The following is a 25311-nucleotide window of genomic DNA, read 5'->3' as shown; positions in this document are numbered from 1 at the left end:
GTGCAAACGCGAGTCGCGGAATGATGTGTTTGAGAGCCTGGTGCGAGCTGCAAAGCAAAGATTTGTTACGTATCCATCCGTCTGTGTGCACATAATTTGCGTACGCGCCTCCGGTGCTGTTGACGCTTTCACAAAAGCTCCGGCCGAAGCTCGGCGCGTAGGACGCACACACGATACGCACGGGCAGGCACCAACACAGCTCCTTAAACATGCATTCTGCGGAGGCACATTAATCTTTTTAAATTGACTTTATCTAATCGATTTATTTATTATGTTTTATAGCGATGGCAGTTGCATTAGCATCCCGTTTAATGCAGTACTACTAAATCTCAGCCACTTTCACTCCCACCACCGTTCGGATCCACCACCCCTCCTCCCCTGCACCTTCTCCTTCCACTGACAACGTGTCCTAATCATGCGGCATACCGACTTGCCATCCATCGGTTTCGTCTTCGACCTGCATTATCTGTTTTTCCTTCACCTGGCACTCAAACGACCATTCATTTTGATGCTGCTGCGTTGTATGCGAAACAAGTTTGATTAACACGTAAATCTGCTCTTGACCTGATAGCATCTCGTGCCTCGACAACTTCCTTCTGGTACGGCTCTTGGGTGAATCATTCGTTACACGAGTAGCTTGTAGATAGCGTTTGGTGCAACAAATATGCTGGACTACTAACTGGGCACAATGTATGGAACGAAACTCTAGTTAACTGTCCGTCGGTTCGGCTAAAGCCAGCGAAAATAGAACCAAGAACTTAATTTCGAATGTTTGTAGACTCCAGAAAAAGGGCTGTTCATTATACGCTTCGAATAAAACCAGCATTTTTCGGAATAAAAGATATAACACGCAAACGTATTGCTTAAATTGGGAAATTTATTGAAACTGGGTGAGTAACACATTTTGTTTAATTCACGCTAGCGCTCGTTTGGTTTGGCGTTGCGCTTGCCTCGTATAAAAATGTCGGTACATATGTTCGTGATTTCGAACAACAATGGCACTGGGTATTGTTAGCTATCTTCCTTGTATGAATTTCTGTAGATAATTTTGTATTATACGCTTTATCGAAAAAGAGACAACTAACGGTAGAGTCGTTAAAATATGGCATTTCCATTTATACAGCGTTTTAAATGAAATCAAAATTAATTATTTTAATGGTTTTTCCAGAGTACATTCAAAATGAGATAGGTTAGGAGAGGGTATTTTACCTATTCGCTTTCCGATGCTTTGGAAAAAGAAGAGATTCGTCCATAGGCAAAAAGGGAGACAAAAAATAGAGAAAAAAATTATAAAATCCTCAGCATAATTCCTCCAGAGTTTCCAACACAGCAAAATCCATAGTACAGCAGCAGTTGGTTTATAGCCCGTTAATCCAAACAATCGCACAACCAAAATCCAGAATCGTATTCCAATAATCGTTAGCCCACAATTCATCGCCGAAACCGTTCATCGTTATTTAGCTATAAGTGAGGTTATCCCAAGCTCGTATAACCCTAGATTATCGGTCCAACTTAGATCGTTGGACAAACGCCTGTCTGCACATTGCCGACCGTCATCTTTGGTGTAATCTGCTCGACCGTATCTCGCACCTTCACATTGCGAATGCATCCCTGGAACGGTGCACGAGCAACGAATCCTCGAATCTGGAATGAAACAACAAAAACACGTTTCAGGGTTCAAACGAAACCAACCGTAACCAACGCTTCCGGGACTTACCTTCTGCAAGTGAGGATGTCCACCGAGGAACAGTGGTCGAGTAGTATCGGTCGACGGAGTTCGTGCATCACCGATGGCCGGATTCGAGCTGACGTCGTTCACCTTAATGGTGATGACATACTGCGACTTAATGGCCGAAACCGTGCGCCACTGACCATCGCAAAGGTTTTCATCCGGTGCCGGCGTGTAGGTGGCAGTAAACGGATCATCACCATTGTTCACCGTTAGGCTGATCGTGCCGTTGATCATCTCCAGCACGAAGTACGCCTTACGTCCGTGGACGGACATCAGCAGACCGCTCGTTGCACGTGGTCGTATGTCCATGCTGACGGTCAGCTCATTGCCCACCTTGAACTTATCGTGCAGCTTCACGAACCCACCGCCATTGCCGAAGAATATGCCCGTTTCGATCTGTGACGAGCACGGTATCGTGCGGGAAATGTTCGAGGGTGCGGCCAATGGACGTCCGCTGGCTTCGATTTGGTTAATGCAACCAACGAACTGGTTTCGCTCCAGCACGTTCTTGTCAATCTGCAACAAAAAGAAGGAAACACACAAACATCACATTCGGTTGATCGCCTTCGAAACCGCAAACCTTGCTCACTTACCTTAAGATTAAGCGCTACTTCCTCGTAGTTCTCACTACTCACGCCACCAACGAACATGGGCGCCTGCAAGGCCATCGTGCGCGTGGTTCCAGTGGACTCACCGTGCGATTCGTCCTCACTGTCCACCACCAGCTTGCCTTTGTTGTTTTGCCGCGAGAAGTGCACCGTGTGCCACTCGTCATCGTCGTACCTGCGCTCCGAAGACATGTTGGTCGATCCGGAACCACAGTTGAACGAATGGTACACCTTACCATCGCGCATATACAGCGCGATAAAGTCGGTGTGGCGCAGATCTGCCACGTAGAACAGAACACCCTCGGAGAACTCCGACTTGAAGCTGAACGAGAAGTCGTACTGACGCTTGTTCTTCAACGGAACCTCACTGAACTCGATGTGACTGAACTGGCCCGTTCCGAAACGGTAACCCGAATCGAAATCAACATCCTGCACCGGTGTCACTGGCAACTTGCACACCGGCTCTGGTTCGTCTGGTCGTGCAGGACGCGGACGTTTCGTAGTCGTCGTCGTCGTCGTCGTGGTAGTAGAGGTAGTAGTCGTCGTTGCGGACGTTGTTTGACGAGGCGGAAGTTCACTCGGCGGAGCTGACGGAACCATCGGTGTAGGCTTGCGACCATGGTCAGGCGTCCGTGAGTCCTTCTCTTCTTCGCCATCTTCGTCGTACTTGCCTGGTTGGTCACTATCCACATCGATTCGACTGTGGACAAACACTTGCGGATCTTTACCATCGTCTGGGTAGAACAGTGGCACATCAACGTCCTCAAGGAACAGTTCCTTCGAGCACTGATCCAGCACGGCCGATTTCTTGTCAGTTAACGCCGCAAAGTTAACGATCTGTCCGTTCACCGTAATATCGCTCAGACAGCCCATAAAGTACGCGTTTGATCCGAGCGCATTCCTTGGGGTGACATAATTCTTTGGCAACCCGCCGAAGTAAATGTCGCCATTTTCAACGTTCAAAGGTTGCGGTGGATAGGGGCTAAAGAGTGGATCCTGATCATCCACCACTAGCGTCAGCCGATCATGATCATGACCGGCGGTTACAGCGTGCCATTCGCCATCATTGAACGTTTGATGGTGCGTGACGAGTTCAATTCCCGGGCTGCTCAACATGAGCATTCCGTTATACAGCGCCAGACCCAGTGTGCCGCTCTGATCGTAGTTGCTCGTGTAGAAGAGCACTCCTTCACGTTGGGTTGTGCGGAATTTCAAGTTAACCTGCAGACTGTTCTCAGATCCCACTCCTGGTTGGCTCACGTAACCGAACTGACGCGGAGGGAAGGACACAAGTGGCGAGAACTTCATCGGACATCCTGGACGCACGTCGAGTGCCTTCACGTTGAGACTAAGGTCCACCTTGTTGCCCAAAATGTACACATCGTCGATGCATCCATCGAAGCCCTTCGAGGTGACCTCAGAGTGGTTCACCCGGCTGTGATACCCACCGAAGTAGATAGCCTCCGAGATGTGCAGCTGCTGATGTTCCGCTGATCCCGTCTGCTGGAACACTTCACGATCGTCCACCGTCAGCTTACCGATGTTCCCATCACGCTCGACCGAAATCTTATGCCACCGATCGTCATTGAATGCGCTGCTCGATCCCATCGTGACGGCTTGCGCGTGCTGACCAAGCTTGAACTGGAACATCACCGCACCATCGCGCATCTCCACCGAGATAAAGTGTTTGTTTTTGCCCGCGTAGAACAGCAAACCATCGCGCGTCTCTGGTGGTGCCTTGAACTGGAACTGCAGCTGTGATTGCTGCTTGAACGTGAACGGTTTCGAATCGATCGCGACGTATCCGTTTCCGCTGAACCGGAATCCGGTCGATGGGTTCTCCTCGTTACGTAGCGACTCACGTTCCGGCGATCCGTACACATTCTGGGCATCGATGAAGTTCCACAAACCGACATGTTCCCCGCCAATTTGTAGCTGCTCGACACGCCCATCGAATTCGCTAGATTTCACGTCCTGCGGCATGTTGTACTCCGGTGGGTATCCTCCGATGAAGAGCTTACTGTTCTGATCCACATTGAACACGTTGTACGCACCGGGCAGCACTTGTTCCTTCGTGTGGAACACATCCGTTCCATTGTCCAGCTCCTCACGGATGATCAGCTTCACGTTGTTACCGGTGCGGTCCACGATCGCCTGATACCATCTATCATCAGCCACATACTTCGGACTGATCACCTTCTCGGGATCATTCCCAAGATCGATCGACAACACCGGGTAACCGTTCTCGATCTCTAGCGCCATGTAATCATCCCGAGAGCTCTTCCTTCCATCCGGTTTCACTTCGTTACCGAGGTAGAGCAGGAACCCTTCCGGTTTATCCGTGCGGAAGAACACCGACACGTTCGAGTTCGTTGCCATTTGCGAGATGCTTTGCGGTGGTTTCAACTCGACCGTCGTGTTCGGATGGAACAGCATACCGACCTTGATGGTGTTGGCGAATGATCTAGCCTCACCGATTTGTCGCTTCAACGACTCCAACCGATCGCCTATATCACTCACAATCGAATCCACGGAGTTCTGCTTCGCGTCAAGCTTCTCCACCAGCTGTCGAATGTGCGGAACCATCGTTTTCAGTGCCTCCACTTGTGTCGTCGCTTGTTTGATGTCCTTCTGCGTGTTGTCGACCTCCTTCGGGAGTTGCTCCGCCAAGTACACACTTCTCGAAAGATCACTGATCATCGGGTCGAGGATCTTCATCGAGTTATGTGACTTGCCTTGAGCTTCAACGGCTTGATCACGAGCATTCTCCCAGCTATCCGTGTGCGATTCCTCCGGAATACCATCCAGAGCACCATTGATCGAGTACAGCATATCGTCGCTATGGGCGTTCTTTTCCTTAACACCGTCCACCGTGTCCAGTGCCTGCTTGCTTTGAGGTTCTAGTTGCGTTTGCAGCGTCGTGAACATTCGCTGAGCTTCATTCAGCAGCTCGCGTGACGTGCTATCCGATTCGGCCGCCCTGTTGTCGATACCTTTCGTTTGATCTGTTGCCTTCTGTGCCGTGGTTGTGACGTTCTGGATCGCATCAGCCGCCTCCTGCACTGCGTCCACAATCTTCGAGTGAGCCGTGGCCGCTTGCAAAGCCGTTTCCGAGTTAGCCGTCACATCGGTGTACTTTTCCGACAAACTCTGCGCATCGATCATCAGCGCGTCAGCATGATACGATGCCTTCTCGATCAACGGATTCAACTTCTGGTGCTCTTCGTACGTGATCGGCAGCTCCGTATCCATGCCGTTGTTGAGCTCCAGCAGCGCTCTGTTCACATTACCCACCTCCCTGTGGGTGATGTCGATATCCTTCATGATGTTGCTCGAATTCAACAACAGTGCCTTGCTGTTTTCGATGTTTTCCGTAGCTTCCTTCGCATGCGCCGTTACCGTGTCGAATTTTGTGTTAACCGAGCCCTTGTTCTTGTTGTTAAGCCTTGACGTGATGCCACTTTCACGCTCCACCTTCAGACTCCACGTGTACAGGTCCTCCAGTTTCACGTCGAACTCACCGATGTCGTGCATCAGCCTGGCCAGCTGTTCGTGCTGCGTCTGCACCGGTTCTCCAAACATCTCGACGCGTTCCAGCAGACGAGTTGCATTCTCTAGTTGGGCGTTCAGCGTTTCCGGCGTTATCGAGTACTGCATGATGTTGTCGAGATAGTTCTTCGCCTCGGCGAATGCCTGATCTAGCTTGGTGATCTCCGATGAGCCAAGATTCGCCCCCAACACTAGCACCTCAGCGATCGTGTTTTGGGTGTTGATGTGCACCAAACGGCAGTCATCAAGCACGTTCGATGCAGCAGCCAGCAGGTTTTCGCTGTTTACCGACATGTCTTTCGCGTTTTCATCAGCATACTGAATACGACGATCGAGAGTTTTCACCTCCGCTTCCAGCGACTCCACCTTGTTTCGGGACGGGTTCAAATTGACACCATGCGGATCCAAGCTTCGCACCTTGGGTTCCAGCTTGTCAACCATATCGTCAAAGTACTTCAATTTCTGCGACGTGTAGTAGTCATCCGCGATTGTCTTAATGTCGTTCAACACCGGATCCACGTCCAAACGCAGCCCATCGGTCACATCCAGCAGCGCGTGATGGCAAACGTCACACTCCTGACAACCGCTGTCCGGAATCAACACCCACCGGTACGGACATGAGTCACACTTTTCTCCAACAACTCCCGATAGGCACTCGCACTGGCCGGTAAGCGCATTACAGCCCAACCCTCTCGAGTAGTCCGTGTTACAGGAACACGGCACACAACCCAACTCCGAATAGTTCCAGTAACCAGGCTCACAACGATCACATTGCCGTCCAGTGACTCCCGGTTTGCAGGCACACTTTCCGCTGTGATCATCACACTGCGAACTGTTCGAGGCGATTCCACAATCACACGGTGAACAACCGCGTCCCGTTTCGAATCCGTAATGATCCTCTTCGCAACGATCGCACTTCTCTCCGATCACGTTCGGCAGGCAGTTGCATGTGCCTACGAAGCTGTCACAATCGTACATGCCGGTTTTGTCGCAGATACAGCTCTGGCAGTCTTTCAGGTGAATGGCATCACCGTAGAATCCTGGCGCGCAAAGATTACACGCCGTTCCGGAGGTGTTGTTGAGGCAAAGCAAACACGCGCCCGACACCGAATCACAAGCACCCGGCTCTTCGGCGTTAATGTTGCCGGAACAATCGCAGGGTTTACAGAACTCACCCTCGACCTGAGGCTGTCCATAGTACCCGGGCGCACAGCTCTGACACTTTTCTCCGTGATATCCGGGCTTGCAGGCGCAATGAATTTCGTACCCATCTTCAGACACTTCGCACGACGTGGCAAAGTTGTTCGACTCCACCGGCAACGGACAGGCGCAAATCATACAATCGTTCGGGGTTCCACGCATAGCATTACCGTAGTACCCTTCGATACACTGATCACAATGATCACCCGTCGTGTAGTGTTGACAGTCGTGACAAATGCCAGTATTACAATCACACGTCGCCGCATGTCCGTTACACTCGCACGGGATGCAATACCCCAGATACGGTCCATTCGGATCTCTGTAGTACCCTGGTGCACAATCCTCACACGATCGACCGCTGTAACCCGGCGGGCAGTCACAGTTTTCGATCGATAACTCGCGATACATCTGTGGATTGTCTAGATCATCGTGTGCCATCGTAAGGCTAACGTCCGAGATCACCGTGGTCAGTCCGTTTTCCCAGTATGACGCTCGAATGTAGATGTTTTTAAGATCTCGCAACAGCATCATAAACTGTTCCCGACTAACCGGACCACCGGCGATGGTTTGGAAGTTACTCTCGATGATTTCCACGCTACCGCCAAACACCTGGTTCGAGGACGGTTGTCGATAGCTTTGGTGCATGACCTCCAGCTGTTTGCCCTCGAGTATCACGTCCGCTCCGATCAGCGCACTTCCGAACAACCCATTCGTGAAGTGAACCTTGTACGTCAGGTAGCCACCATACGCCGACAGGTGATTGTTCAGATCGAACAGATGATCCAACATCCCGAAGTACACCATACCGGTTGTCGACGGATCCGGATTTTCAAAGTCGCTTAGTGACACCTCAGCGGACGTCTCGTTCAGCATGATGTCCTCCGTAACGATCCACGGCGTGATGGTGGCCTTACCACCCGACAATCGAATCGTGTTCAGCGTCACGTCCTTCATCATGCTCACGTTGAACGGCCGCAAGAACGCCGTCTGACAGCGGCTCGAGTGACCAAAGCAGAAACATTTCGTACATCCATCCACGTTGTTCGCTTGCAGATTGTACGTTCCATCGACGCACGTGCTACACTCGATTCCTTGTACGTTCTTCTTGCAGAAACAGCTCTCATCCGCTTGATCGCATATTTCGAACGTTGTTCCACGGATATCGCAGTGGCACGGTTCACAGTACGGGAAATTGTAGAACCCATACTGGCACCGGTCACACTTACGACCGACCACATTCGATTTACAATCACACAATCCACTCTCCATGTCACATTGCAGGTTGTTGTACGCCACACCCAACGGATTACAGCTGCACTCCTCACAACCGATGATCTGATCGTACCCGAACGTGTACGGGACACATTGATCGCATTTTTCTCCCGTCACACGATCCGGACACACGCACTCCCCGGTATCCTTGTGACACTGTGCGGTAGACGGACAGTCGCATGGTTTACAATCCGGAAAACCGTAGTATCCGGTCTTGCAAGCCTCGCATTTACGCCCGATGATGTGCGCCTTACACTGACACTGGCCACCGAACGGTTCACACTCGAAGCTTGTCGAGCCGGAGTAATCGCAATTACACGGCAAAGCTCCGCTGTTGTAATCGGCTGTGAGTGAGAACACGGCCTTCTTACAGAACTCACTCGCGTTCGTCTGAATGTGGAAATGATCCTGTCCACAATGTTGAATGAATTCGTTCGTCTGATCGAACGTCTCCTCCTGCAGCAACCCATTATGGAACTGTTCGGCCGGAATCAGCTGAACGTAGTCTACCCACACGCGCTTGCTACCACCGTTCACGATCGTAATCTCCATGTTGTCCTCCAGATCGAACTCGATGTATCCATTGTCCTGTTTCAGCACCTCTCGACACCCACTGTTGGCGGGACAGTGACGTACCTCGAGCCGCCCGTCGTAGTTTTGCCGCTCGGTTTCGATTCTGTACTGCACATTGAACGAGGGATGGTCCGGTTGGAAGAACTTGACGATCAACACGTACCGATTCGGATGCTGTATCTTGGCTTTAATGCTAACGTCCGGTTGGTTCTGATCCAGCAGGATCAACTTGGTGCTGTTGTCGTACAGTTGTCTCGGGACCTCCTCAGCTACCCGGTACTCATTTTCGGTTTCAAACTCAATCTTCTTCGAGTCCGGTGCGGTACGGTAGCTTGTCTGGACACATTTACCATTCTGCATGATACACACCGAGTTCGGTCGAATGTAGTCCGTGGACCAATCCTCGTACGGTATGGCCGTGACGGATTTAATTGCGATATCACCGAACAAGTCCGAGCTTTTCACCATGATTGGTTTGCGGTTTTTCGGATCAAGGAAGAAAATCTTTTCGCGTGACTCCCTGTCGATTACGGGCTGCCGGCAGACGGTGGTGTACTTGCACGGGTAGGCAGTTGCCGATCCATCCTGATCGAAATCCCCAACGAGATTGATCTGCAAAACAGCCACCTCGGACACGTTGCGGTACGTGATGTAATCGACGACAACGACGTAACGTCCGGTATGCGGCACCTCCATCGGATACAGCAGCTCGCGCTGATCGCTCGTTATGATCGGCAGGTCTTGCTGCTGCACCACATCCAAGTGCTCGAAGTCTTTGAAGTACTCCACCGGCTTAAAGCTCTGCCCATCTTCAATGATGAACGCTTCGGTTTGTGGATTGTACGGAGACACGCTGGGATATTGGTAATGCCGACACAGACCCAGATCCGTAAATTCACACGGATTCTCGATCTTTTTCGTCAATATGGACGCTTCATAGTAGGCGGCCGGTAGCAACACGAAGTAATCGAGGAACACCGACTTGTCCGTTTTGATGCTAATAGTGTAGCTTCCAGGATCCAGTACGACCGGCGAAGGAACCTCTCCTTTCGCATTAGATACGGTAACGAATTCCGGGTGTTCGGTAGGCTTGAAAAGAACCTTCGTTTTCTGTTCCACCTCCGTCGGGTTGTCCGGTGTAATGAGAATCGTGGCCACTACGTTATCAGGATTAGGGTTCTTGTACCGAATCACCAACCGGTAAACGGATGATTTCATCACGTTAACCTCGTTTATCACTTCGTTCTGCAGTGACGACATGACAGCATACCCACGGCTGCTGAATCCGGGGAACACATCCTCATGGAATTGGTAGCGCACCTGAGCCCCAGACTGTGTGTAGCCATCCTCGTACTCAAACTGGAATTGATACAGCGTCGGGTAATAGTGCGTGGTCAGCGGATACGAACAAGTTCGTCCGGATACACGCGGATGACAGCGGCATTGTCCGGTTTCCTTGTTGCACACTTTATCAGCCGAACCGCCAATGTCACATCCGCAGTCCTTGCAACCGAACAGATACGATCCGAACAGATCGAACGTACCATCTTTACACTCAGCGCACTGACGTCCCGTAACCGATGGTTTACATGCGCACTGGCCCGTTTTCGTATCGCAAGTATCCAGCGCTCCAATCGTGCCATCGATGAAGCATTCACAGTCCTGACAACCATGCGGATTTGTAGCGGTGAGATTCCAGTACAATGGTCTGCATTTGTCGCAAATTCGACCATGCACTCGCTCCTTGCACTGACACAGCTCCCCGGCCGGTACGGAACCACATCCGGCGAACCTTGCGATCACTCCTGCCGGATCACAGTTGCACTCCTCGCACGCGGGAAAATTGTAGAACCCTTCCCTGCACTGCTGGCAGTTCTTTCCATCGAAATTGTCCTTACATTGACACTGGCCCTCGTTTGTGCAAGATTTCGCCAACGAACCATAAGAGTCACAGTTACAGGACAAACATTCCGGATACTGGTAATAACCGGCCAGACAAGCTGTGCACTGTCTTCCGCCAAAGTTTTCCAAGCAAGAGCACCGTCCAGTTGGGTCGCAAACCGTCGACGTACTGCCGGCACTGGAACAATTGCACGGCACGCACTCCGGGTAGTTGTAGTAACCGGGAATACACTGGTCACACCGAGGACCTCCGTATCCTTCACGGCACAGACACATGCCCGAGTTCTTGTCACAAACCTCATCCAAAGTACCACGCACATCACAATTACAATCTACAAAGAGGAAAAGGAAAATGTAATAACATTAGAAAACAGCAAAATGTTGCGGATTTTCGCTATGTCCACTTACAAGTACAATCAGGGTATCGGTAAAAACCATCCTTGCAAGTATCGCAAAGTCGTCCGGCAAAGTTGGGTTTACACTGACATTGTCCGTTACCCTCATCACACACTCGATCAACCGAGCCGTGCATGTTACAATTGCAAGCTGGAAAATGTGTAACGACATCATGCATAAATAAGCGCATTAAAAAGAATCATACCACAGAATATACTCACGATCGCAATCCGGGAAACCGTAGTACTCCTTCGCGCACTGCTTGCAATGTGGTCCATCGAAGTTGTGCTTGCACGGACAGGTTCCATCGACCGCCTCGCAGTAATATCCGATCGTACCGTTCAAATTGCACTCGCACTGCCGGCAGTTGGGATACCCAAAGTGACCGTACGAACAGGAATCACAGTTCGGTGGTTCAAACTCCGTACGACATTCACAGCGTCCAGTTTCCTCCTCACAGTTTCCGGTCGAGTAGAAGTGATCGCAACCGCACGCTGTAGGTATAGAGAATCGTAGTTATACATCGACGATTTACCATGAAAGCTAATAACTACTTACGCTGACAAACGTCCGTTTCATTCCAGTATCTGCCATATGGCCGGTAGTACTTGTCCTGGCACTGATTACAGTTGATGCCTTTCGTGTTGTGTTGACAGTTTTGACAGACACCACCACCCTCGTAGTTTCCGTGAATGTCCAGTGACAGTGCTTTATCGTCGATCTCTTCGGAGTAGACACACTCCGTCGAATGTCCATGGCAGTTGCAAGCTGCGGAATATTCACAAGGAATACTTTCACAGGAAATATCTCGATAGAAATGGCCCACTGCATTACTTACGCTCGCACTGGAACGGTCGTGCGTTCGTGTTTTGTCGCCATTTCTTCTGCTCAAAACCAGGACAACACTCGGCACACTGGATTCCGCACGTGTTGTGCTGACACTGACAGGCCAGGATACGATTTGACGATCGTGGACTAAGCACATTGCACGTGTTTGCGTGGCCATTGCATACACAACGGCCTCCAATCGAGATATCCTTGATCGAGTAGAAATACTGCGGGAAAGCAGAGCGAAATAATGGCCCATAAGCGAGGATATTTTCATTGAATTTCTAACAGCCAATAATGCCACTTACACGTCTCGTAACCGTCGGATCTTGTCTGGCGACGGACATCAGATGACCAAGCAAATTCTTCGTCCGCAGCAGACGGATGCGCACGTTCGTAGCTCGGCTCCATTCTTGCAAGGTGGACGAATTGAAGTAGTTGTTTGCCGACGGGCGATTGTTAAGTAAACGAATCGGAATCTGCAGAGCGGTGCAAAACGGGAGTAGCGTTGATTACAGCGACCCAGAAAAGATGCATCCCGAAAGATACCTACCTCTCCACCTTCGAGGGGAACAATCTTCGAATGGTCCATCGTACAGATTACATCATCATCGTTCTGAAGCGGCTTCAGGGTGTCCGCGCCGAAGAATGTCACACAATCGGCCGGAGAGTCGGAGAAGTGTTGCCACGGGGTCCATGTTTTGCCGTAATCGCTAGACTTCTCGAGCGACCATAGTCCCGGACGCGGCGAGTTGCCCATTCGAATGAACAGATAAGCCACGTGGAACTCCTAAAACAGAGCAGAGGCACATTTGAAAATGGAGCAAGTGGAACAATTTAAACGGTTAAAGATAAGTCGACAGCTTTAAGCATGCGGTGGCAGTTGGTAATATGAGAATGCTGCATAAATTATAACCGCTGACGATGTGCTATTAGCGCGACGTTTCGCTGACAAAGATGCACTGGTATATTTAATTTGATGCAGCAATGCGTATGACACGGCGTTTATGCCAGCAGTAATAGAAATAATAATTACCGGGCAATTGCCATACAATGTCAAGTTTACGCTACGCTCATTCAAGCAGCATTCTGTGCATAATTGCCTATGTCAATGACTAAATATCATGAACCAAAAGACCGTTTAAAATGTGAACAAATAAAAACATGCTTGACGATTCAGAAATAAAGCTGGTATTTCTGGTAACATAAATCAATACCTTTTGAAGAGCTTTTCAATAAAAAAAGATATGCTTTTCAAAGTTCGAACTCCAGACTATTTCCACTACTAACGCTGGCGTTGGATCATTGCAACATAATCGTTAGACTCGGTTTTTACTAAATAAGCAACAATCTTCACGAAAACGGAATGTATAAATCTGTTTCGTTGTACAAATCACACGCACAAGGGAGATGCAAAGCATTCGTTCCCATGGCGTTCCAAATTGATAAGAAGTCTGTGTTACAACACATACTCTCGGCAACATAAAAACTTCATTTACAGCATCAAGAATAGTGCTCTTATCAGTAATTGAAAGGGAACTTGGGTCAACGAAGTTATCACATTTAACGGATTCAAAAAGGAAACGCTTATCAAACATGAGCGACCATTCTTTTCCGGTTTGTTTCATTCGATGTCGTTTCCGCTTGTTCAAAAGTCCACAACCCACACTGTGTTACAACCAACAGATGTGCACATCTCTAAAGATGGATACATATGGCATGCATAAAAAAAAACTTATATCAACTAACGCCGCAATGTGCGCGTCTAAGTTTACGTTCAACGATTTGTTGATCCAAAGATGGGATTATGTCATCATGAGGCTGCTAGCTCATGGATTAGCTCACTCATCAGCCTGATGATCCCAGCGCTACCAATGATCTTCACTCACCTGACCAAAATCAATCGTTAAGTTGACTTCGTTGTACTTCATGCCACGAGACAGCGGTGGACTTTGCCACCAGTTCTGCGTGCCATCGATCGCGTACTCCGGAGGGTGGCTTTTGTCAGGATCGGAAGGATCGCACACATCGCAAACCTGTTGAAATAAATAGAAATGTCCATTGAAAAACCCACCAGACGAGGAATCGTCTTGATCGCGCTGTATACCTGTCCCTGGATCACCGAGTATTGGTTCTGGTTATCGTTTTCCGTGTTGGCACCGACCAGCTTACAGTACAGCTCAGGACCATCGGTATCAACGCCGCACGTGGCGGTGGCAGTTATTTTACGTCCTTCGGCCAAATTGAAGTACGGTGGTGTCAGTTCCGAACGAGCCGTTCCGATGGTCAGTGCCATCAGAAGGACGATCGGTGCTAAAGCTGTGATACCACCCATCCTCGATCGTTTCGAGGCGGATTACGGGGGGATATCACGCGCTCCGTGAACGAGACAATGCTACACGAAAAAGCGATGGGAAAAGTAATATTAAATAAAGAGTATAAAACCCTTAATAACGCTATGGCAAATTGGGTGTTTTTATATGAATTAAAGCCTTTAGAATTGAGTTTTAAAGACGCTATGAGCTAATCCAATTTTTCAAACCTAAATAACGCTATGGCAAATTGGGTATTTGAAATGCATTTAACCTTATAGTATCAAATTTTAAATGCCCTAAAAAAATCAAATTTCTATAAACGACTCCTTTGAAATGTATATAAGTTTAATTTTTGAAGAAAAAACATGATTTTCAAGAGCTCGTGTTCATGTAGTTCCGTTGATTTTCCCCCTCAAAAACAGCATATCTTCAGCGAGTATCGTCAGGATTGCTTTGCCGTTCACACAGAACCACATTATTGATTTTGTACGACGACTTTAAGGCACGTCATCTTCTTCCAGCACGATCGATGATCTAACATCCCTGGCCTATTTATACACAGCGGCGCGGTATCTGAGCTAACATTGGTAAATAAACAAACCCACTGGAAACGATAGCCCAGGCACGGCTAAAGATCGACGTCGGCAAACGAGCGCAATGCACACAATTCGGTTTGGTGCATGATTTCATCCCAAAACATGTTCACTTCGAAACCAGTGGTAGACGTTGGTGCGGTCTGCGCCCGATGGTAGCATAAAATTCTAAATTTATACACGCGCGACCCCATCTGGCCAGCAGGCTTGGTGGATCACAAACTTCTTCAAGCCAAAAAGACACCACCAGAGAACGTATGTTTACCACAATCGTACGGCTAGACGAAAGGTAGAACAGATAATGGTTGTGTTTTTGGTGTGTTTCGCTGGATGGTGTTTTACTCTCTCTTTCTCGCGCTTTTCTGTGTTGTATTATTTTTTTCCTTAATTTTTGTTTCTCCACTCCTCCGAGCGATCTTCTTCAAAACCCTTAAGCCCTACTCCCACTCGTTCCCATGCTGCATTCATGGCACTTCATTCAGCACGGATTATGTAGCTTCTTCCTTGTTCTCGCTCTCTCTCTCTCTCTCTCTCTCTCTCTCTCTCGTTCGTGCGTCCCGTCCTGTTCGCTTTTCGTGGCCGGTTTTTATGTTGCTCCGAGCTGGCCGATGTTTCATTTCCATTTCTATGCGAAGAAGGAAAAAAAACACAAACTCCCATCTGGCCTGGACAAAAACTTGAACCGAGCGGGACCAGACAAGGCGAAGACGACACCGAAAAAGAAGAACGGGCCCGAAAAGAAGCCACCACCGGCAGAAGACGCTGGCAGGTCATTATCGTCGCTGCTACTCCTTTCTTAAGGCCTCGCGCAGTGTGTGTTAGGGTCGTAGAATATGGGTGTCGGTTTGCTGCTGCGGTTGCAAAGCGATTTCGATGCACCGCATGCCAGAGATTGATGCACTGTCGGTGGGATGTTTTATGGTTGGTGTATTTTTTTTGTTGTTTTTTTTGCTTCTCTCCGTTTTGCAGCACCGTGCACTTGGTTTTGGGTTATCTTCTCTTTCCACCACATTGCTGGGTTATTTTTCAAATGTATGCAACATTTTAAACCAACACACTAATTTCACGCTTCGTGCGGGTGCTTTTTCGCTTGCTAATTAACAACTATTCATTCCACTGTTAGCAGCACATGCGCAACTTTACACATTTTCACAAATTACACTTATTTCCGACAATCTTATACACTTATGTTAAACCCATTATTCAAACGATGCGCTATGATCCTCCAAACGATCTTCAGTGTAAGGGACGCATTTTTTTTTTAAATTATTTCACAACCCTAATAACATAGCACGTATTCTAATTATGTTCATGAGCCAACTTTACCTCGTTTTAATCACGGTACCCTTTCTTTACTGCAAGAAAGTGTCTTATCTCGTGCTGAGCTAAAAACACTCTACTTATCGCACACACTTCCTGCCCCGGGTTGGATGCTTGGTTCTGATTTTAATTTGTTTTTTTTTTTCTTCTGTCCAGCGGCCGGGACGGGAGAACCAGTTCCTGCCCGTCTGCTCGGCTCGATCGTTCGCGCGTTTATGAGCTTTTCTTTTCGAACGAAACCGAGAGGAACCGCCGCCGAACTGATCGTGCGTTCTCGGCAAGACGAAATGTCGGTGTTCTGTGTTTTGCGTGACTCTTGCTTCATGTTTGAGATAATAGAATTTAAAGTATTTTTTTAACCATTAGCAGCAAAGAGATCGCCAGTATGATCATAAAGATATGTATTTTTAAGTAATCACAAATCACTATTTAATCCAAAACACCGTCGAAATGAGTCCCTCTTTTCCAATACTTTGCTGTTTGTCTAAGTCGTGGAAATGGTAACTTGCATAATTTTCATGCTCAGCTGTGTAGCATTCAAGCGGTGCAGCAAGCATGGCGTCCGATAGGCATTTTTACTGCACGGGGTGAAATATTTCATCGTAATGTTAGGTACAATGTTTTGATGGTAGCTCTGCAAACTATTGAACCATTTAGTACGTATTCCCACAGAATAAAGGCTAATGAATAAAGATTGCTTATACGTCGGTGATCTAATACTAAAATTGGATACAGTTTTATCTTTAGTTATAAGATGTGGTTGTGTTTTTCCCTGCATCCCTAATTCTCATTTTTTAATCCTGCTAGATTAAAGAAATTCCTACGGCACCTGCTCCCAGAATGAATCATAAAATCACTAGAAACAAATTGAGCTTAACGTTGATTATTGTTATAAATGATCCAAACTAAATAAATGGTTCATGCATTACACTATACAATCTACTATTCTATATTCTTTTGATCGTGGTTTTCGGACAGGTTTATGCATTCGTTTTTATGCCATACTCGTCGTCAATGTTCCTACTACTAATAATACTAATAATACTAATAAGAATAAAATATTGTGTAACAAAAATTATGATTTTTACTGTGATATTTACATCTTTTTCTCCAGCCGTACAACAATAACTGAACATATGCGAATGTGAAAGCCAAGTTAATTTTTTTAATGCATCCATTACTTAACATCTCAGCATAGATTATATAACAAGATAAATTACGAATGGAACAGCAATACCACATTTATGTACTCATTAAAAATGTACAAATTATATACAATTTAAATTCATCAAATGTAGCTCAAAACGCAGTTTCTCAGGACGGGATGTACCAGATAAAGCTTTCTTATTTTTATTGCTTATTTACTGAACTTTAATACAAACAACGAAACAAGCTCAACTTACAATACTTTACCGCGATTTTTAAGCACCTGTTCTTTTACCGCATAAAACCATGGCCCAATCTTGGTATTATCCAGGCAATCCTTAAAAGCCTGACAACCTTCCATGCTGTTCAAAACGCCAAACACTGCCAGATCAGCAAGGTTCGGTTGTGATCCTCCAAGAAAGGTGGTTTTCTTTTTTTCCACCTCTCTGATCCATCGATCGCACGCATCATATATGTGCGAACGGACATCATCACTGAGCTGATGACGCTTTTTCAACCGTTTACTGATGCCCCACATTGCGAATGCTCCAACGTAAACCATCAGATCCCGCTCCCACTTTGGAAAGTGAACGCTCCAATCGCCAACTTCCGAAAACCATTCAAATGTTTCCAATGCTTCGTCCTTCGTGCGATAAACGTTAGGTGAAATCAAGTGCACCAAATGATCATCGGCCCATGCACGCCATTTACGTTCCTCTCTGAAATTGTACGCATACTTTAGCGTTTTTTTTCTAATTAGCATCCATCCGATATACTCACTCTTGTTCTTCCTTGGAGCGCTTGTCAACGTTCTTCTCTTGGAACATGAGGAAATATTTGTTCATTATATCGAACACCTTGCTACCCGCGTCGTTTTCATACGAAATTGAAGGGTAGTATTTCGCCAGTTCACCAATGTCCTGCTTCTTGTCCCTTAGGAAACTTGATATTGAAGAAACAATCATGCTCGAGTCCGTAAGTTGCACGTATTTGCCGGCTTTTGTTTTGGCTAGCAAAATTGGTACTTTTTTACTGTCCGACCAGCGAATATCCTGACGAAGTACCGCGTCAACTTCTACCACCGAATACGAGAGTCCGCTATGATCGAGAAAAGCGCGTACCTGAAAATAAAATTATAAATTAGCTTCGAGCTCATTTGGGCATTCATATTATTCAGCATTACTTTGCAGCAAAACGGGCAGGTTTGAAACTGGAACAACACCAAATCCAAATCGGAATCATCCTTCGGGTTAACCACCTTTCGCATAATCTTCACATCTGGCTTTTTATCTAACAGCTTAGGCCCTACATGCTCATGCAGCATGTGATCAGTGGGTCCACCCTTAAAGAAACTGTATCCGGACCATCCCGTACCCACAAGGGCACCCACTGCAACACCTTTCAGTGCTAAACCTAACGTACTGGTTGGTTTTTTAGGCGCAGCTCCCGTTGCCAATCGGCGAACGAAACTTGACCGCTGTATTTTGATCACATTCTGGAACGGAAGTTTCGTCGCAGTCCACACGACGCTACTCAGGCGCAACGTTGCCATTACGTAAACTGAGGCAAGAACTTCTGAGGTCTTGTTTTGAAATAAAATTAACTTATTCGCCGACAATAATTGCTTGTTTCGTCGTAATCAGCCGGTTTGTCACAACAATAAGAACGTCAGAACTGTCAGTGACAGTTCGGCACAGATAGCTCGATCCATGAACTAAAACGTAAGTCGATTTTCATGATACAATTTTATCATTTTGTAACGGGCATTCGCGCACTATTTGGAAAACATACTAAAATCAGCCTCAATTTAAACAATGTCGACTAACGAATTGTACATAAGCATGACGTAGACATGCTGCAGTAGCAGTATTCCGCAGGAACGGGTTCAAAGGAATACGTTTGACATTATTGTGTTTAAGAATCGGAATCGCGCACACAACAGTTCATTTTCTGAATCGTGAAAACTGTTCAGTATTTCTGATGATAGTGTAAGATTACCGAAGCTGATTGTTTTATTTCTCGTTTGCTCATCCATTTTAAAAGAAGACCCAATCCATTTGTCGCGGTTAGTGTTGGCCATAGCACATAGAAAAGAGTTATTTCGAAACAGTTCTTTTTAATGTTATACCTTTTCCCACATACAGAACGTAGTGAACTGCTTTCGTCGCTCTCGTCATAGGTTTGTGAACTTTTAGTTCAAGTGAATTAACCGCACCGAATCGTTGTTAAACGTTTACGAAGATCAGATTACGATAAAATTTCTCAACAAAGGTTTATTAAACCCAGGAATGCAGCTTATATTTCTAATATATCAGCATAACTTAATAGTTAATTTATATATAAAGCTTCTTTATATTTTCTTAGCGAAAACGTTGGTATATTTAGGTAATAGCACTTTTTATTTTTAGATCATTTTGAAAAATATAGACTAATGGATGTAGATAACGATCACATACAAGCGAAGGAAAAAATTGCCTACAATGTTGATATTATGAACAATACTCAGCTGTAAGTAGGTCAATAATTTCAATGGTATGAAAAACTGGAAAAAATATATCGTTTGTTAATTCTAGCAGGAATTCAAGCAGGAGTTCAACAAGAAGGGGGTTTAGAAGCCCTGTATGGGATCATTTCGTGCGATTAAAAAAAGGAGCTAAATGTCGTCATTGTTCAAAGGTGATTTCTTTCACAAAAGGATCGGCATCGAATCTGAAACGCCACTTGATAGCTAAACACCCTACAATTTCATTGCTCACTGCAACATATCGAAAACTACTCCAAGAAACTCAGTCCATCCCACTAATAGATGCAAAAAGGGAGGAAACTGCATCAGCAAGTACGGCAATTTTAGATCCATTGGTTAAAACACAAGACAGTACTAACACCGTAGTAGAAATATTGCTTCACACCGATGCGCAAGTCCAATTGGATAACATGATCGTAAATATGATCTGTAAAGATTGCCTTCCGTTTTCGATAGTTGAGTCGGAGTGTTTTCGAAAATTTGTCAGCCATCTGAATCCTAGCTATCAATTACCGAGCAAAGTTACGATCTTGAACACGTTACTACCGTTTATTTATCGAGAAAGATGTGAACAGATTAAACTTGATATTTTGTCCTCTAATGCTGTCGCCTTAACCTCTGAGCGCTGGACAAATGGAAATGAGCAACAGTTTATTGCAATATCAGCGTATTTTATAGATGCTAATTTTAAGTTATCATCGAATCTTCTGGACTGTCGAGAATTTGCAAAGGAACAAAATGGCTACGCTTTAGCAAAGTGGGTTAACGAAGTTCTCGATCGTTTTATGATAGAAGGAAAAATAGAAGCTCTAATCACAGATAATACATCAACTATGAAGACTGTTGGTGTTAAATTAAATTTGACAATTATTCCCTGCTTTGCTAATAACCTGAATCTCTTTATGATGCAAGCGATAAAAAAATCCATACATGCTACCGTAAAAGAGGTGAAACGTTTGGTGACACATTTCAAAACGAATTCGGAAGCAACACAAAAATTAGAAGATTCCCAAAGCAAACTAAAACAGGAGCAGTTAAAATTAAAACAAGGACACCCCTTGCGGTGGAACTCAACATATGACATGCTTGAACGGTTTATTAGAAATAAAGTTTGTCTGCTCGCTACCTTTGCTTCCCTGGATATCAACACAACATTATGTGAAGAAGATTGGAAAACAATTGAACAGTCCGTAAATGTTATGAAATATTTCCATGCAGCGACTCTTCTGCTTTCTACGAAAACATTTATTTCTATATCGCACGTTTACCTGTTATGCAAGTTGATGCTTCGAAAGATTACTTCATTCTCAAACGAAACAGGAATGACTCAAGCGGTTCGCAATCTAATTTCCGCCATAATGCAAGGTGTTAAAAATACGTTGCAAGAATTGAATCACAATGAACTAATCGCCCATGCGATGTTACTAGATCCAAGAATCAAGAAACAAGGGTTTCAATACGAACCCGATAAATTCCACGATACCTTTGAGTCTCTCATAGCGAAGCTTGTGCCTCTTCAAAAAGTTTCAAATGGGCAGCAATCTACCGCTAAACATAATGAAAATATCAACCTTGTTTATGAAGAATTCATGGATTGGGGAAGTGAAGATGAGAAACCAGATAATGCGACGACGCTTGCAACCGCTGAATTGGAACAATATTTGAGAGTCAAAAATATCTCACTAGAAAGCGACCCGATTCTTTGGTGGAACGAAAATCATTTCAAATTCCCCACTTTATTTTTAATAGCTACTAAAATGTTATGTATTCCAGGAACATCTGTTCCATGCGAGCGAATATTTTCCAAGCATGGCCAAATATATTTAGACAAAAGAAAGGGATTGTCCCCAAAGACAATCAAAGAAGTGCTTTGCATAGGTGAAAATATGGATGCTTGAACTAAGGTAAGGCGTCAGAAAAGATCTAGTAATGTTCTTTGCAAAAAAGCAGCTAATCGAACTATTGTTTTATGTGATATACATAAGTGAAATAAATGAGATACACAAGAACATCACATGACTCTGGCGTATAAAAATGTATTTTATTGGAATAAATCTCCTTAAGAACTTTTTTGAAATGGCGTTTATTTTAATTACTTTATCTCTATCATCGATTTTTATTTTTGTTGTAATACAGAAATTGATATGTCTGTTTCTATAACGTGACAAAAAATGAATTTGTACCATTGTGCTTAACGGCCAAGAATAATTCAAGTTCGTGTGTTTGGATAACACGCTGTCAAAACGACTCCCACAGACATGAACCAACCTTGAGAAACTTAAATTTCGCCTAGTCACTGAAGCTGGTTGTCAAATAGAACAACGATCTATCCACAGAACTGTTTGTAATCGTGCGAGTCTAAATACACCACAAAAATGCTTGGAATCGAAAATTTCCCCGAGTACGAGGTGCCTGGAGCGCGGAAGGTGCAGTTTTATCCATACGAATCGAATGGCGGGTAGGTTGATTGGTGGGGCAGCGAAATAAACATCTAATACGCTACACGCCTCGCTGTGGCATCGTGTATCTACAATGACTTGAGTATTTGCATTTCCAGGAGTGTAGTGGCCATTGCCGGCGATGATTTCGCAGTAATCGGAGCAGACACACGGTTAAGCTCAGGCTACTCCATCCACACACGCACTCAGGATAAGCTGTTCCGGTTGTCGGATCAAACGGTTCTGGCGTCGACCGGTTGCTGGTGCGATACTCTCGCACTAACCAGTCTGGTGAAGGTGCGGATGCAAATGTACAAGTACCAGCACCAGAAGAATATGTCGACTCCGGCCGTCGCCCAGATGCTTTCAATTTTGATGTACAACCGTCGGTTCTTCCCTTACTACGTGTCTAACGTATTGGCCGGTCTCGACCAGAATGGAAAGGGAGTCGTGTACAGCTACGATCCCATCGGACACTGTGAGATGACGACGTACCGTGCTGGAGGATCTGCCGGTCCTTTGTTGCAGCCAGTGTTGGATAATCAAATTGGTCTGAAGAATATGGTCAACATAGACCCGGAACCAGTTAAACTAGAGAAAGCAGTTTCGATTATCAAGGATACGTTTATTTCGGCTACGGAGCGCGATATTTACACGGGAGATTCCGTTGTCATCAACATCATCACCAAGGATGGCATTAAGGAGGAAACTTTGCATCTTCGTAAAGATTAAATTTTGTTTTTTTTCGAGGTTGTCGATTATGGCCTCCCTTCATTTGCCCTAATAAATTTCGAAAAATCATACAACAATTTTGGTTGTTTTACGTTCCATTCGAGTGGCGCAATAAATTTATGCAATTCAATAATAACCCACTGGTAACAAAATAACGATGTTGTATCTGAATTAATAGAATCTTTCCTGCATCACATGCGCTATCTTTCATTAATTTTCAACTAACAAAAACACGTTTTTATTCAGTACTTGGGAAGGAGAGAGAATGTCAGTTTTTATTCATATGTGTATATAAATGTTACGGAGCTTTCCAACCAAAAGAAGGACTGGACGATCTTGTCTGCCGATAAGTAATAACACTACTTTCGAAATATTTGTGCAACCTGTATTTTGGATGAAAAATGCTTACTTTACCAACAAATGAAACAGTTTCGAATTTTGTCTTAAACACCACTTTAGTCCATTTAAATTTTGCATGTATTAAGAAGGTATAATGTCCAGCTTAAGTAATGCGCACAATATTTGAACTTCTTTGACGCTCTTCGCATGCTTTAATCTGACGAAAGTTTAGCCTTCATTATGGAATCAGAAAGTGTTTCAATGAACCCGGAAAGAATCTCTCACATAAAGCCAGCACAAACACAAGCCATTGCACAGAGGCTCCATATCATCAGGGTAAATATTATTTCCGATTTATGCACCACTACAAAACTGCACGGTGAGTTACAGAATTTGTTTCTTTCATCATAATAGGAATAGCATCGAATACGTTACGCAGCATTCCAATGGTTCGGCAGCCGTTTCCTGCTCACCGACGCAAGATGTTACGGTTTCTCGGTTTATGCTTCACGATTTCTTCTTAAAAGTTACAATTAATAAATGTGACCTCGTGCCGAATGATGCATACATCTGGAGCAGAACCACTAGCAGGCGAGAGATGTTACTGCCCCCCGACACTTCACTTCTTACCGGGAGGCGCCATCGGTGTGCCGATATCTTTTCCGCGCAGCTTCAGACCGATCACGCGCTCAATTTTGCCCAAGATCAAGTTGTTCGGAATGCCACGACCTGCTTCGTAGTCATTAACGATTTGTGGCTTTTCACAAATTTGCTGTACAAGATATGCAAAGGCATACAAAGCAATGATTAGTAGGGAGAACTCGGGTCAACCCTCGCAGAGGATTCTCCATACCGTAGCGAGATCCTTCTGGCTCAGACCCTTTGCTTGACGGCCCTGCATGATCAGCTTGGCAACGGATGGAGCCAACGTTTTGTGGCGCAGCTCGTCCGTCTCACGATCCAGCTTTGCTGTATTTTTAGCCGCCACATGCTGTTTGTTGGTTCCAGCGTTATCTGAAAATACGTGAAACAGAACGATCGATTATCGTGCACAGTACGATTTAGATAAAAATAAAACACTAAAGCCATCCAAATACATATTGCGTCATGTTGCATTTGTCTCTCGCCGTAGTGCGCGCCCGATACGACAATCTTAGAATAGAATACACATTTCACGTTCGCCGGTATTATTGTACTGTTATGGAAATCTCTGTTCGCAGAAATAGGATATAAACAAACGTCAGCAAAGGCTTTACTTACACTTTTGTGTGGTTTCAACTGGAATTCCCTGGCGACGAGCCTTGTTGATGGCGGATTCAGTCTTTAATGTGGCTGCTTTTGGGGCTTTTTTACGCAATACGGTAACCGTATCCCAGTCGCTTTCCGACATCTTTGCGGACGTTCACAAAGCACGAGCTGAGCAATGGAACCAGTAAATGCACTAAACTTATGATTTTCCGATGTCGGTTTACTGAGATCAATACAATTGGCGACTTTGGTCGTGTTTGCCAAATAAGTCTCTCGTTTGCAGCTTTCTCTCAGCAGGAATTTTGCTTCGAGGAGATGGAGAAAAATGAAGATTCGACGTTTCTAGAATTGAGCGCAGACTGCAGCGCACACTATGTTCGTTCTCCCACTTTGCTCCCACTTCGAAGGAGTTGCTGCCAAGGCGGATAACGTGTTCAAAACACGCCAGCGTCAAGCGTACTTCAAATCGCGCAATAAGAACGGACCGGCGTGTTCAAATTAAACTACTGGATGTATTTTATTGTTATTACTGTTCAGGAGGAAAAAATCACCCTTTGGTTGGAGCGAAGACTTTATAAATTTTTGCAAAAGGTAAG

The 25311-nt window shown here is 45.7% G+C and overlaps 4 protein-coding genes across 4 annotated transcripts; 1 reads left to right on the top strand and 3 right to left on the bottom strand.

Moving 5' to 3' along the window:
- Positions 1–914: 914 nt before the first annotated feature.
- On the bottom strand, positions 915–16436 carry LOC128722557 (laminin subunit alpha). The gene is made up of 12 exons (XM_053816229.1): positions 16295–16436; positions 14168–14455; positions 13950–14096; positions 12614–12850; positions 12369–12539; positions 12071–12287; positions 11791–12000; positions 11454–11726; positions 11245–11382; positions 2326–11168; positions 1718–2248; positions 915–1644 (listed from the first exon to the last, which is right to left on the bottom strand). Exons 2-12 carry the CDS (start codon positions 14393–14395, stop codon positions 1513–1515), a joined length of 11127 nt encoding a protein of 3708 aa, XP_053672204.1. The 5' UTR covers positions 14396–14455; positions 16295–16436; the 3' UTR covers positions 915–1512.
- A 1251-nt stretch (positions 16437–17687) lies between these two features.
- LOC128725524 (prostaglandin E synthase 2) lies at positions 17688–18986 on the bottom strand. The gene is made up of 3 exons (XM_053819276.1): positions 18618–18986; positions 18215–18555; positions 17688–18153 (listed from the first exon to the last, which is right to left on the bottom strand). Exons 1-3 carry the CDS (start codon positions 18984–18986, stop codon positions 17688–17690), a joined length of 1176 nt encoding a protein of 391 aa, XP_053675251.1.
- Positions 18987–22277: 3291 nt separating this feature from the next.
- On the top strand, positions 22278–23230 carry LOC128723283 (proteasome subunit beta type-1). The gene is made up of 2 exons (XM_053817007.1): positions 22278–22416; positions 22516–23230. Exons 1-2 carry the CDS (start codon positions 22334–22336, stop codon positions 23126–23128), a joined length of 696 nt encoding a protein of 231 aa, XP_053672982.1. The 5' UTR covers positions 22278–22333; the 3' UTR covers positions 23129–23230.
- Positions 23231–23375: 145 nt separating this feature from the next.
- Positions 23376–25060, bottom strand: LOC128722890 (endothelial differentiation-related factor 1 homolog). Its single transcript, XM_053816577.1, has 3 exons — positions 24728–25060; positions 24321–24481; positions 23376–24239 (listed from the first exon to the last, which is right to left on the bottom strand). The coding sequence occupies exons 1-3, from the start codon at positions 24855–24857 to the stop codon at positions 24087–24089; spliced, it is 444 nt and encodes a 147-aa protein (XP_053672552.1). The 5' UTR covers positions 24858–25060; the 3' UTR covers positions 23376–24086.
- Between the last annotated feature and the right edge of the window lie 251 nt (positions 25061–25311).

The sequence above is a fragment of the Anopheles nili genome, chromosome 3 (assembly GCF_943737925.1).
Source record: "Anopheles nili chromosome 3, idAnoNiliSN_F5_01, whole genome shotgun sequence".
NCBI lineage: Eukaryota > Metazoa > Arthropoda > Insecta > Diptera > Culicidae > Anopheles > Anopheles nili.
This window is presented reverse-complemented; position numbering and strand designations above follow the sequence as displayed.